At 40.6% G+C, this 13253-nt stretch overlaps 3 protein-coding genes across 3 annotated transcripts; all 3 read right to left on the reverse strand.

Moving 5' to 3' along the window:
- Positions 1–4365: 4365 nt before the first annotated feature.
- Positions 4366–5503, reverse strand: LOC110372056 (prostaglandin reductase 1). The gene has a single exon (XM_021328575.3). The coding sequence runs from the start codon at positions 5442–5444 to the stop codon at positions 4440–4442; it is 1005 nt and encodes a 334-aa protein (XP_021184250.3). The 5' UTR covers positions 5445–5503; the 3' UTR covers positions 4366–4439.
- Positions 5504–7194: 1691 nt separating this feature from the next.
- On the reverse strand, positions 7195–8296 carry LOC110372096 (prostaglandin reductase 1). Its single transcript, XM_049843988.2, has one exon. It carries the CDS (start codon positions 8245–8247, stop codon positions 7234–7236), a length of 1014 nt encoding a protein of 337 aa, XP_049699945.2. The 5' UTR covers positions 8248–8296; the 3' UTR covers positions 7195–7233.
- Positions 8297–11578: 3282 nt separating this feature from the next.
- LOC110375835 (prostaglandin reductase 1) lies at positions 11579–12686 on the reverse strand. The gene has a single exon (XM_049843989.2). It carries the CDS (start codon positions 12634–12636, stop codon positions 11623–11625), a length of 1014 nt encoding a protein of 337 aa, XP_049699946.1. The 5' UTR covers positions 12637–12686; the 3' UTR covers positions 11579–11622.
- Positions 12687–13253: the final 567 nt, after the last annotated feature.

Consider the following 13253-nt stretch of genomic DNA (forward strand, 5'->3'; position numbering starts at 1 on the left):
AACCGTTTCAAGCTGAAAATTAGAGGGGAGATAGCTTAGACCCAGGAAAAGGACATTTTTATCACCATCCAGTTACGGGAAGTAATTATCTCGGGACGCGGGTGAAACCGCCCGCGGAAGCTAGTCAGTAAATATTTTAGGACCCAGGAATCTACCCATATAGGTAGGTAATTACTTATGTATCTATTTAAAATGTTCGTGACTCATAGAACACATTCCAAGGATGAAAATGGTTTGCAGAGTGTGAATCGAAATCACTTGTACTCTGAGTTCTGTTTGGTGGCTGGTGGCCTCGGGAGGTACCTGCATCAGATCGGTCGTGAGGTGGTGCCCGGGTGTCACCACTGTACGGACAGCCCTGAGGACACGGTGGAGCACAAAGCCCAGGTGTGCCCTGCCTGGGAAGGGCACCGCCGTGTCCTCGTCTCTGCAATCGGCAGCGGCGACCCTGAAACCCTGAGAAGTGAGGGGGTGACTTGTTTCTATAATTCTCCGGTTCCTGTAATGCTATAAAGTTAATCTTCTTTTCATACCCATATATTTTGCCCCATTCATCAAGTCGAAGTTTTCTAACAAATTGATCACAGTCATCATGTGATTCACGCATTTCACGCATATGTGTGTGTAGGTACATTGATGAAATAGCAAGTAATCATAACATACCTAATTAGTACCTACCTATGATTAGTAGGTACATACTTCTATAAATTACTGCGGTTTAGAGTATCGATAATTTACGTTATCGGCTCCTATTTCCTTAGACTTAGATGACTGATTAAATTAAAAGCTAGTTAAATTATAAATTTAAAAAAACCCCCGACCCAAAAAAAGTACGCAATAATTATGACAAGAGGTTAAAAACGCTAAAGCCTATAAAAAGCTAAAAATAACTTTTAACACTAGGTAAACTAAATTTTGTCGTGTCGGGGGACCGCTCTAATCCATTACTTTAGATACGTGTTTTTTTTTAAACGAATGTTGTAATTAGGCAGGTATCATTTGATTTATGTAAGTATTTATGAAGGTAGAAAGCGGTCCCCCGACACGTCAAAATTTAGTTTACCTAGTGTTAAAAGTTATTTTTAGCTTTTTATAGGCTTTAGCGTTTTTAACCTCTTGTCATAATTATTGCGTACTTTTTTTGGGTCGGGGGTTTTTTTAAATTTATAATTTAACTAGCTTTCCGCCCGCGGCTTCGCCCGCGTGGAATTCGGTTATATTGGACACACAGCGCCATCTACAATCCATCCATCAAGCAAACAATATTTTTGTTTTCCCTCGGGAATATCTATTTTTTTTCGGGATAAAAAGTACCCTATTATTTAATCCGGACTTCTAACTTTACGTCTGCAAAATTTCAAAGCAATCGGTTCAGTAGTTACGGCGTGAAAGCGGAACAAACAAACAAACAAACAAACAAACAAACTCACTTTCCCATTTATAATATTAGTAAGGATTTTATTTCATGCTTTTTAAAGGAGCTCCTTAATTTTTCCTTCTTTCATTTAATTTATTTTATCTTAAGATGGGGTCGTTATATGCGATTTGGGCCAAAGGAAGCTGTTTAACAATCCTCATGACAAACTGGCTCTGGGAGAATTGCACAGATTGAGAAACAATAAAGATTAACGAAGATTCCAGGGTTTCATCCGCCACATCCCATTTCCAGCATCAGGTTCTCGTCAATCAGAAACATGAAGAGAACTCGTCAAGACAAATTCAACGAGCCCAAACTCGATGGGTTTACTAAAAGGCAGTTCAGGGTTACGTCTCCTATCTTCGTGCCCTAACAGCAGACCAGCTTAGTGGTTCCAAAAGACATTAGTGTTTCAAATTTCAGATCCCACATATACTTGCAAGTAAACTGAGCGTGTAACATTCCTATCACATCTAGCAAACGAGCTGATGACCTTGAAGACCTGAATCGATTTCCACCAAACATAGCTAAGAACACTCCCGACTGGCATACCTTTTGAACAAAAAAAACCGCATTACAATCGGATCATCCGTTTGGGAGCTACGATGCCACATACACACACACACACACACACACACACACACACACACAGACACGTCAAACTTATAACACCCCGTCGTTTTTGCGTCGGGGGTTAATAAAAAAGATTATTTGTTCAGATTCAGTTTAGTTACAGGACGGCTGGCGGCAGGTACGCATCCAACATGAAGGGGCACACATTGGGTAGAAGTTTGCAACCTGGGAAGAGCAACGACGGACGTGTCCATTTGCGCCCCATTGGATTTGGTTCAAGCCTTAGTCAGGTGTGAGAGAGGATGGGACGTCCTTAGTCGCCTCCTTCTGCGGTCATGTTAGAGAAAGAGTTAGTCTGTGGGAGAGATCCTCACATTCCAGTGTAGGCCATAGGAGAAGTAGAAATGAACGACGCTACGAGCGACCTAAGACCACTGACCGCAGTAGGCGTAAGTCTGTGGACGGTGAGTAATGGGTCGCTCGCCGCGTCCGTTCGTCTAGTGACGACAGGCCAGTCTTGATTGGTAGTTGGTTGTAGTTCGACGCGCACCTCAAAGGGCATTCAGCAAACTTGTAGTCTAGGGTAGTTTAGGGCCAAACTCGCGGTAGGTATTGTTCGAAAAAATTAGCTGCGGCGCCGGCACACAAATGTCTTCAGGTCTTCTACGGGCAGTAGTTCCCATAGTACGCCGGTGAAACAGCCGGAAAATGACTCGTTTCACATGAAACCGCAGCAGAGAGACAAAGAAACTATGACTTGTTCCATCTTCAACGCTCTTTTCCGCAATGGAGATTCAGGGATGATGGGTATATAATAATAAGGTATACTTTACCCAATCTGTTACTAGTTACGTTGCGGGGGACGACAATGACCCGACATTGGTCTACACTTGGTACAGTCAAGTTCGAGGTCATGCGAGACACTTCACTTGAAACCAAAAGTATTACATAACTACCTATATACCACTAATATTATAATTCCACTTCCCACTATCCCATACCACTAATATTATAAATGTGAAAGTTTGTGAGAATGTATGGATGTATATTTGTTATTCTTTCACGCAAAAACGGCTAGACCGATCTGGTTGAAATTTCGGTCTGGTCGATCTGGTATGTAGACAGGTGATACCCTGGATTAACACATAGGCTACTTTTTATCAACACACCACGCGGGCGAAGTCGCGAGCGGAAGCTAGTATTAATAGTAATCTTTGACAAAAGTAACACTCGGTAAAATCTCTCTGATAAAAATAATGCAAACACTTTTTGTATGCAGATTTACTTAAAACACGCGTTGCTAGCGTGGCTTTGGGACCATAATTTTATTGATGATAAGTAGGTAAGTATACCTACATACCTAATTTTGTAATGATTTGCATTTTATGCCTATGTAGGTACTGGCTTACATAAATGATAATTAAGATTATCACATTATCGAGTGCTTGATTGATAAACATTTATTTCAATTTGAAGAATTAGGTAGATATTATGCGATGTTGGATATAGGTTTTTCTGTCCTAAATAGCACAGAAGATTTTTTGCTGGAGTCAGTTTCAGGTGAGCAATAAGAGTAAGAGAACGTACTTTGTTACAAGTACTAAAAGAAGTGGGGTAGGAATTAGGGTCATAAAAGAGGAGGTGGCGCTATTGATATCGGTAAAGAAATAATACGAATCCCAGGAAAGTAAAAAATAAAATCCATCCCTGTATGTGAAGTTCCCTTGACTGTAGGTGAAACCGCGGGAAAATATAGTGTCAAATACTGTATTTTTACAATTTACCTGTTTAGATTATTATTATGGAACAACGATTAGATAAGATACCGTAGAGTTGATCGGAGATATTATTAAAGATAGATAGATATTTGTTATTGTAAACTTTGGATGTTATGTAACACGTACTAAGTATAGCGTTCATACCAAGTCACGTAGTTACCGCAGTGACCGACAGATAGCATTCAAATAGACCCTGTTGTTAACTCCAAATATAGCTTGATGTCTGTCCATTTATCAATTTAAAGACCGGTCATTGCATATCGCCTGACATACTAGGTGCCTACTTATCATTCGGTTCAGTTTACATTAAGATGGTAAATAAACTCTATTGCATAATGTTTTTTGAATATATTTACATATGTAGAAGCAAAAACATTCTACATAGGTAGGTATTTGGTCAGAAGTATGGAGTTGTATTATTAGATTTATTTGCGTTGAACTGAAATGACTACTAGATGACCAAATGCAAAGAGAGAACGAATAGCCGTGTTAAATTAATTAGCAATTCGTTGTATGGAAATCTTCCGACGTAACATTGTGTACCTAATAAAGTCTTTACATGGGGTTGTTAAATAGCCTGACAAATAAAACATTAAACACAACATAAAACATGATCTTTAATGTCACTGATCAACACATTGGATCAACATGAGTAGAATTTATAAAAAAACTTATAATTTAACAACAGCCTTTCCAACATTTTCCCCGTTCAATATTCCCAGAAAAGCATCGAAGATGTTTTCGAAACCTTCAGTGATGTGTTCCCTGGGCTTCAGCTGACCACTTTGTATCCACTTGATAAGTTGTGTATGTGCCTCCGACTGGCGGTTCATCCAACGCCACACAAGGAACCCTTCGATTTTCAATTGTTTGAACACTAAAGCAGGTTGTAGGATAGGTGCCTTGGGCACGTTAGCAGGATCCGCGTTGTATGAACTGATGCTGCCACAAACTGATACCCTGCCGAAGTCATTCATCTGGTTGATAATGATACTGCTGAGCTCACCGCCAACATTGTCGAAGTAGCAATCGACTCCCTTGGGAGCAGCTTCTTTGAGCGCCGCGGAGACGTCAGCAGTCTTGTAGTTGATCGCCTTGTCGAATCCGATCTCCTCCAGCCACTGCACCTTATCGTCAGAGCCAGCGAAGCCGATGACCTTGCAGCCCTTGATCTTAGCAATCTGTCCGACCAGCGAGCCGACCGCTCCAGCAGCGCCCGTCACAACCACTGTCTCACCTGCTTTGGGCTGACAAATTTCCAAAAATCCAAAGTAAGCGGTGGCACCAGGCATACCCACGGCGCCAACTCCCAATGAATTCGACAAACCGTTTAAGTTCGGCAACTTATACACTTGCCCGGCAGCAGGATTTTTGTCGTTGGGATCAATGATAGTATAGTCACACCATCCTTTGTGGGAGACGACTCTGGTCCCAACTGGATATCTGGGGTCCTTGGAATCTTCTACCAAGCCGACTTGGAAACCAAACTGGTCGTACGGTGTGGGGTATCGTGAATTGTAGGCACGCATGTATGGATCCACACTCACCCACTCAACTTTGACAAGAATCTCTCCATTCTTGATTGGTGGTAGCTCGTATTCCACTATTTCGAAATCTTCACGTTTTGGTAAACCTTCGAAGTGTTTTTTGACGACGTATTTCCGTGCCTTCACCATTATGATGTGTTACGTTCGCGCGGTGTGCGGGGCGACTGAGTTTACAAACAAGTCAGACTTATGCAGTATCTATATACTTCATTAATGATAAGTCACCGTGAATCACGCGAGCGATATAGCGCTTCATATTATTGGAAGCGCCATCAATGAGATAGCAGAAGTTAGGTGCTGATATGTGTTTCAAGATTTTTTAATATTTAGATTCTATTCTTGTAATATGCTAATAAACTTCTTGCTAATAAAATACTTAAAAAAAGTGGAAATGTTTAAAAATAAGCAAGCAAAACCAGTTTGACACGGTATCAAAGTTTGACTTTGTCCTGTACATATACAATGCTCAAATCACGTTCGAAGGTCAACGATTATCAAATGAAATGTAAAACAGACTGATAAAAATGTACAATACTGATAAACTCTTTCTTTGGACACAGTTCAATGTCAAAAGAAAAATCGCTATTATTATTAGATTATAAATATAAATATCAAACTAGGTTTAAGACAGGTTCAGTGGTCATGTCTTATTTTTTTATTCTGAACTCCGACTTTTTTCTTGGACACAAAAAAAGAACAATGCTCTTACTAATTAACTACAAGGATGCATATGACAATATATGCAGAACGAGAAGGCTGAAGCTGAGTCACCATAAGGTCCCATTAAGCTAGATTCCACTTCTATACAAAGCCTCCTTTATGGGTGTTCACTGTTTAGTTACAATAACTAACAGCAACCATCTGCTCAACGTAGATTATGACATTTAGTAACTTTTCTAGCAGGCGTTGAATGATTATTAAACTAGGAATATATCATACTGCTTCACTTAAATATAAATAAATCAAGGTAGACAACTAAAAGCATCTCACGCAAATGTCCTTCCTCCAGCCTTATTCCCAAACTATGTTGGGGTCGGCTTCCAGTCTAACCGGATGTAGCTGAGTGCCAGTGCTTTACAAGGAGCGACTGCCCTATCTGACGCCCTCAACACAGTAACCCGGGCAACCCAATACCCCTTGCTAAGACTGGTGTCAGACTTACTGGCTTTTGACTACCCGTAACGACTGCCAATGATGCTCATGCAAATGTCTCATTCAGATTTTTTTTTTCGGATATTGTGCGGTAACTGAGCATATGCTCGAAAAATGTATAAGGCGCTTAATAGAAAAAGATGACGAGCTAAATATCATAAACTACGGTTCAGGGCATGGACGTAGCTAGCTATGGTTAACAGTCTGATACTGACAGTTTCTGTTCTGAAATCTGCCGCTCCTAGGCCTATACATAAATCTAGTACCTTTGCACCTGGCTTCATAACACGGGTGTAATGTCAATGTATTTTCATAGTCTCGGAGCGCTCCTGCGTGCCTCTGAGATGAGGCGTCCTGCACCATAAAGCTAAGACGCCCCCTGTTGGCCTAATGAAATAAATTAGTTTCGACTGTCGAGTGTGACCTTATTACGATACTATTACTTCGATTTTCGTTCTTAGGTATGGTACCTTACAGGTATGACTGTAGCTGCGTCTCATAGATGTTAAGGTTCTAACCTACTGAGGGTTTTTAGTGCCACTGTCGAATCACCGTACAAAAGCATATGATTTTGGGCTAAACCCATGGTAGATTTTTACGATTTCCAATACAAATTGTACTGGCCCTCGACCAATGCACCAGTGTTTAAGTGCTTACATTTGGTCATTTACCAAAAAACTACGAAGAAATACAGGCATCAACTTAATTTGAAACAAAAAAAAAATAACAAATTAAATTTTTATTTATTATTAAATTAATAATAGACTTACAATTTCACAACTGCTTTACCAAAATTTTCACCTTTCAACATTCCCACAAATGCGTCATAAAGTTTTTCAAAACCCTCAGTTACGTGCTCCCTGGCCTTCAACTGTCCACTCCGTATCCACTTGGAAAGTTCCTTATGTGCTTCAAATTGACGATTCAAATCACACTCCGTTATGGAAAAACCTTGAATTTTCAATTGTTTCGCTAATATAGGAAATTGCAACATAGTGGCTTTTGGCAGGTTACTAAAGTCTTCATTATAGGCACTGATACTTCCAACAACTACTCCTCGGCCACCTTGGTTCATCTGATATATTATAATACTACTGACTTCACCACCAACATTGTCAAAGAAGCAGTCAACACCGTTAGGAGCAGCTTCCTGCAGAGCCGTCTTGATGTCAGCAGTCTTGTAGTTGATCGCCTTGTCGAAGCCGATCTCTTCCAGCCACTTCACCTTCTCGTCAGAGCCAGCGAAGCCGATGACCTTGCAGCCCTTGATCTTAGCAATCTGTCCGACTACCGAGCCGACCGCTCCAGCAGCGCCCGTCACAACCACTGTCTCACCAGCCTTGGGTTGACAAACATCCAAAAATCCTAAGTACGCGGAGGCACCAGGCATGCCCACTGCGCCGATTGCGAGAGAATTAGGAAAACCGCTTAAGTCGGGCAATTTGTACAGTTGACTAAACATTTCCGAGTCAGAGTAAGGCTTGTTTGTATCAATAATTACGTAGTCACGCCAGCCTTTGTGGGAGACTATTCGGGTTCCAACTGGGTATTTAGGGGACTTCGATTCTACTACTAATCCGACTTGAAAAGCAGGTATATCGTACGGAACAGGGTTTGGTTTGACCAGTCGCATGTACGGGTCCACACTCACCCACTCAACTTTGACCAGAATCTCTCCATTCTTGATCGGTGGTAACTCGTACTCAACTATTTCGAAATCTTCACGTTTGGGTAAACCGTCGAAGTCCTTCTTGACGACGTATTTGCGTGCCTTCACCATTGTGCTGTTTGTTTGTTACGTCTCAACTCCACACGTGCTGAATGAATGACCTTACAAACAAATGCAACACTTTATAGTCCTTCATTAATGCTGCGTCATCATGAGGCAAACGAGACTATCATTCGACAGTAAAATTCCACTTCTTAGATACTCTTCATTCTGCGATTTCGAGGCCAATTACAATAATCTTTGGAAAAATAAGTGCCGATCACGTCAAGGAAAACAGTTTCACATTATTTAATCAGACTATTTGGGTGAGGGAAGGTATCCCGAACATATATCAGACAATTGATGGAGGTGAGTGTGATTTTTATTAATAACTTGTCTTGAAGCTGTGAATCAGTCACGACCCTAGAAAAGAAGGATTTTTTTAGAAATAAATAGTCCAAATGGTGGAAAGTTTCCTTGTGATTCCAACACGTTTTGGCACACTTTAGGAGTACTTCGTTTGCACAAACTCCTAAACGTCAAGACATGAACATATGTTATTGCCTAATTAATGAAAATAAACAAACAAACATCATCATCATCCTTCGAGCCTTTTTCCCAATCATGTTGGGGTCGGCTTCCAGTCTAACTGGATTCAGCTGAGTACCAGTGCTCTACAAGAAGCGACTGCTTATCTGACCTCCTCAACCCAGTTACCCGGGCAACCCGATACCCCTTGGTTATACTGGTGTCAGACTTACTGGCTTCTGAGTACCCGTAACGACTGCCAAGGATGTTTAATGACAGCCGGGACCTACAGTTTAACGTGCCATCCGAAACACAGCCAATGGTGACTAAGATATACTTAGAAAGTACATACATACAAACTTAGAATAGTTGCATTGGTACTTGCCTGACCTGTGATCGAACCCGCGCCCTCACACTTGAGAGGTTGATCCTTTACCCACTAGGCCACCACGACTTTCAAAATAAACAAACAAACAATCTAAATACATACTCATTTAAAGAACAGAGATATATAAAGATAATTCATATCTAAATATTTCCTTAGTAAAATCCGGTTTGTATCTGATCACTAATAATAAATATCTAGATGGGGGTATCTAGTCGAAATGCAGTCTCATCATAGTCTCACGATGACGTTGCACTATTCAATAACTCTATTAACAATAACAAAATCAGACGTGTTAAGTTTGTTTGTAAACTCAGTCTCCCTGACACCGAGGCCTGCCGGGGCTGTGGATTTCTTCGAACGCATTATCGCGGCTCTGGAACACAAAGGGCTACAAAAGGAACATGGTGGGTTTAAGTCAGTGCGAGTCGGACACTATCTTTTTTTTTCGATGGTAAATCATCAAATGACTCCTCCCACAGCGGTGAGGGATTGTCAGACATTTAATGACTAAACCCATCGTGTTCCTTCGTAGGCCTTTTATGTACCGGGGCCGCGGTAACTCATTCGAACAATCCCGCAGCCTCGGCGGGCCTTGGCCCTGCTAAACCACAGTGGTAATTTGATGCTTTATTTCCGATTTAGTCTCCCCATATGAACTTGTCTTTTCATTTTGCGCCTTTTTAATAAACTTCCCAATCAGGAGGAGGTTCTCAATTGCTCTATTTATGATTGTTATCATATTTGTAATATGAAACTCCGCCTTTTCAACTGACTCAAAACCTTTTTTTCACTTAAAAAATGTACTTTTCTAATGGTCCCATTCTCATCAGATTCAGGATCCGATTATAGAAACCTTAAGAAATCGAGGGCAAGATTCGAAAATTGTAGGCACACATAGGGCAAAAGCTAGACAGATTATGTTCAATGATACTACAAAATAGGGAAGAATTAGCGCTAACCTGAGTATAGCGACGACAGAGAGTCAAAGGAGTTCCTGAAGGGTAGGTTAGGTACCAATTTTCCTGTGTTTGGGCATATTTGATTGGTATTGACAAACTTTACATTGAAATGACTCTTGATTGTCATTGAGGGTTTTTCTATACTAATATTATAAAGAGGAAAACTTAGTTTGTTTGTTTGGTTGTAATGAATAAACTCAAAAACTACCTACTTTACCTATTTTAAATATTCTTTCACCATTAGAAAGCTATATTATCTGCGAGTAACTTAGGCTATATTTTATACCGGTGCGGGCAGTCGCTCCCACGGGACGCTGGTGAAACCGCGAGAAAACGGCTAGTTTTCAATAAAGTCCTACCGCAGACTTGGGGGTCCGAGCTTTTGGCTGATTACATTGTTTTTTGTTTTACAATAATTTATTACAATTGTCATCTTGGCCCCACAAACTTGTCTACTGACTGTTGATCTTAAGACTATGTGAGTCCACCGCGTATTTATGTATTTATCAATATAAATATTTATATATGTATAATAGTTACTTTGTTTAGTATTATCACTATCCATAGTTTCATTGCAGTAGTCATTGCGGGTTCAATGATAGAGACGTACTGTAACAGTAATAATATTCCCTGTTGCCTTCTTGTTGCGATTAAGCGACTGATTCCCGAGGGCCCAGTAAGTGAGGTGGCGAGTCTCCACCTGCCATTTTTACGTGTATTGATTACATTGTTATCGGCAGGTGCCATAGTCCCAGCAGTTTTCCCACTCCTAGTCCATTAGCATCCCGTCACAATCACAATAGCACAATAAGTTGTCTTCCATAGTTCTGTGCAAAACTATTACTATGTAGTTCATTTCTATAGGTAGCTGTTGGTCTCTCATTCTCCGTGAATTATTTTTATAACTGTAGATTAATAAAGAAATAAAAAAAGAACAGTGAATGTATATATTTTTTTAATTTATATAATTATATTTTTTTTTTGGAAAACGAGTAGTTTCTTGGAACGTATATCTGGTAAACCAAATCAATCTCGATAATGAAGCTCTCGAGCTCTATGATGCAGTCCTAACTTTATGCCAGGATGTGTTATCAAAATCAAACCTATAACTATGGAAAAATATGGGAAAAATCCTACCCTATCGATGATTGGAAGATCATTATCACCCGAGCCTTTTTCCAACTATGTTGGGGTCCGCTTCCAGTCTAACCGGATGCGATTGAGTACCTATTTTTTACAAGGAGCGACTGCCTATCTGCCCTCCTCAACTCAGTTACTAGGGCAATCCAATACTGCTTGGTTAGACTGTTGTCAGACTTACTGGCTTCTGACCGTAACGACTGCCAAAGATGTTCAATGACAGCCGGGAACTACAGTTTAACGTGCCATCCGAAACACAGCCAATGGTGTCCAAGATATACATAGAAAGTACTATACAAACTCAAAAAAGTTGCATTGGTACTTGCCTGACCTGGAATCGAACCCACCCACTAGATTATAAGGTAAGATTTTCAAATGAAATAACGAGTAATCATATATGTCATATTTTTTAATTCTTGACTAATAGACTTATTATAATTTAACTACAGCCTTGCCAATGTTTTCACCTTTTAACACTCCCACAAAAGCATCATAAAGGTTCTCAAAACCCTCAGTTACGTGCTCCCTGGCCTTCAACTGTCCACTCCGTATCCACTTGGAAAGTTCCTTATGTGCTTCAAATTGACGATTCAAATCGAACCCCACTATTGAAAAACCTTGAATTTTTAATTGTTTCGCTAGTATAGGAAATTGCAACATAGTAGCTTTTGGCATGTTGCTAAGATCACCATTATAAGCACTGATACTTCCAACAATTACTCCTCTGCCACCTTGATTCATCTGATATATGATAATGCTGCTAATTTCGCCACCAACATTGTCGAAGAAGCAGTCAACACCGTTAGGAGCAGCTTCTTGGAGAGCCGTCTTGATGTCAGCAGTCTTGTAGTTGATCGCCTTGTCGAAGCCGATCTCTTCCAGCCACTTCACCTTCTCGTCAGAGCCAGCGAAGCCGATGACCTTGCAGCCCTTGATCTTGGCAATCTGTCCGACTACCGAGCCGACCGCTCCAGCAGCGCCCGTCACAACCACTGTTTCACCAGCCTTGGGTTGACAAACATCCAGAAATCCGAAGTACGCGGAGGCACCAGGCATACCCACTGCGCCGATTGCGAGAGAATTAGGAAAACCGCTTAAGTTTGGCAATTTGTACAGTTGAGGAAACATTTCCGAGTCAGAGTAAGGGTTGTTAGTATCAATGATTACGTAGTCACACCAGCCTTTGTGGGAGACAATTCGGCTTCCAACTGGGTATTTAGGGGTCTTTGATTCTACTACTAATCCCACTTGAAAACCGTATTGATCATACGGAAATGAGTTTGGTTTGAGCAGACGCATGTACGGGTCCACACTCACCCACTCAACTTTGACCAAAATCTCTCCATTCTTGATCGGTGGTAACTCGTATTCAACTATTTCGAAATCTTCACGTTTGGGTAAACCTTCGAAGTCCTTCTTGACAACGTATTTGCGTGCTTTCACCATTGTGCTATTATTATCTGTTTTTACGTCTCAACAGGTGCTGAGTGACTGAGTTTACAAACAAATGCAACACAATTTATAGTCCTTCAGTAATGCTGCGTCAACATGAGACAAACGAGACTATCATTCGATAGTAAAATTCCACTTCTTATATACTCTTCATTCTGCGACAGTTCAAATTTCGAGGCCAATTACAATAATCTTTGGAAAAATAAGTGCCCGATCACGTCAAGGAAAACAGTTTCACATTATTTAATCAGCCTATTTGGGTGAGGGAAGGTATTCCGAACATATATCAGACAATTGATAGAGGTGAGTGTGATTTTTATTAATAACTTGTCTTGATGCTGTGAATCAGTCACGACTCTAGAAAAGAAGGATTTTTTTAGAAATGAATGGTCCAAATGGTGGAAAGTTTCCTTGTGATTCCAACACGTTTTGGCACACTTTAGGAGAACTTCGTTTGCACAAACTCCTAAACGTCAAGAAATGAACATATGTTATTGCCTAATTAATGAAAATAAACAAACAAACATCATCATCATCCTTCGAGCCTTTTTCCCAATCATGTTGGGGTCGGCTTCCAGTCTAACCGGATTCAGCTGAGTACCAGTGCTTTA

Source organism: Helicoverpa armigera, chromosome 2 (genome assembly GCF_030705265.1).
Source record: "Helicoverpa armigera isolate CAAS_96S chromosome 2, ASM3070526v1, whole genome shotgun sequence".
Classification (NCBI taxonomy): Eukaryota; Metazoa; Arthropoda; class Insecta; order Lepidoptera; family Noctuidae; genus Helicoverpa; species Helicoverpa armigera.

Bases quoted from the DNA above. Each gene is read 5' to 3' on its own strand.
- LOC110372096 (XM_049843988.2), bottom strand. From the start codon at position 8,247: ATGGTGAAGGCACGCAAATACGTCGTCAAGAAGGACTTCGACGGTTTA.
- LOC110375835 (XM_049843989.2), bottom strand. From the start codon at position 12,636: ATGGTGAAAGCACGCAAATACGTTGTCAAGAAGGACTTCGAAGGTTTA.
- LOC110372056 (XM_021328575.3), bottom strand. From the start codon at position 5,444: ATGGTGAAGGCACGGAAATACGTCGTCAAAAAACACTTCGAAGGTTTA.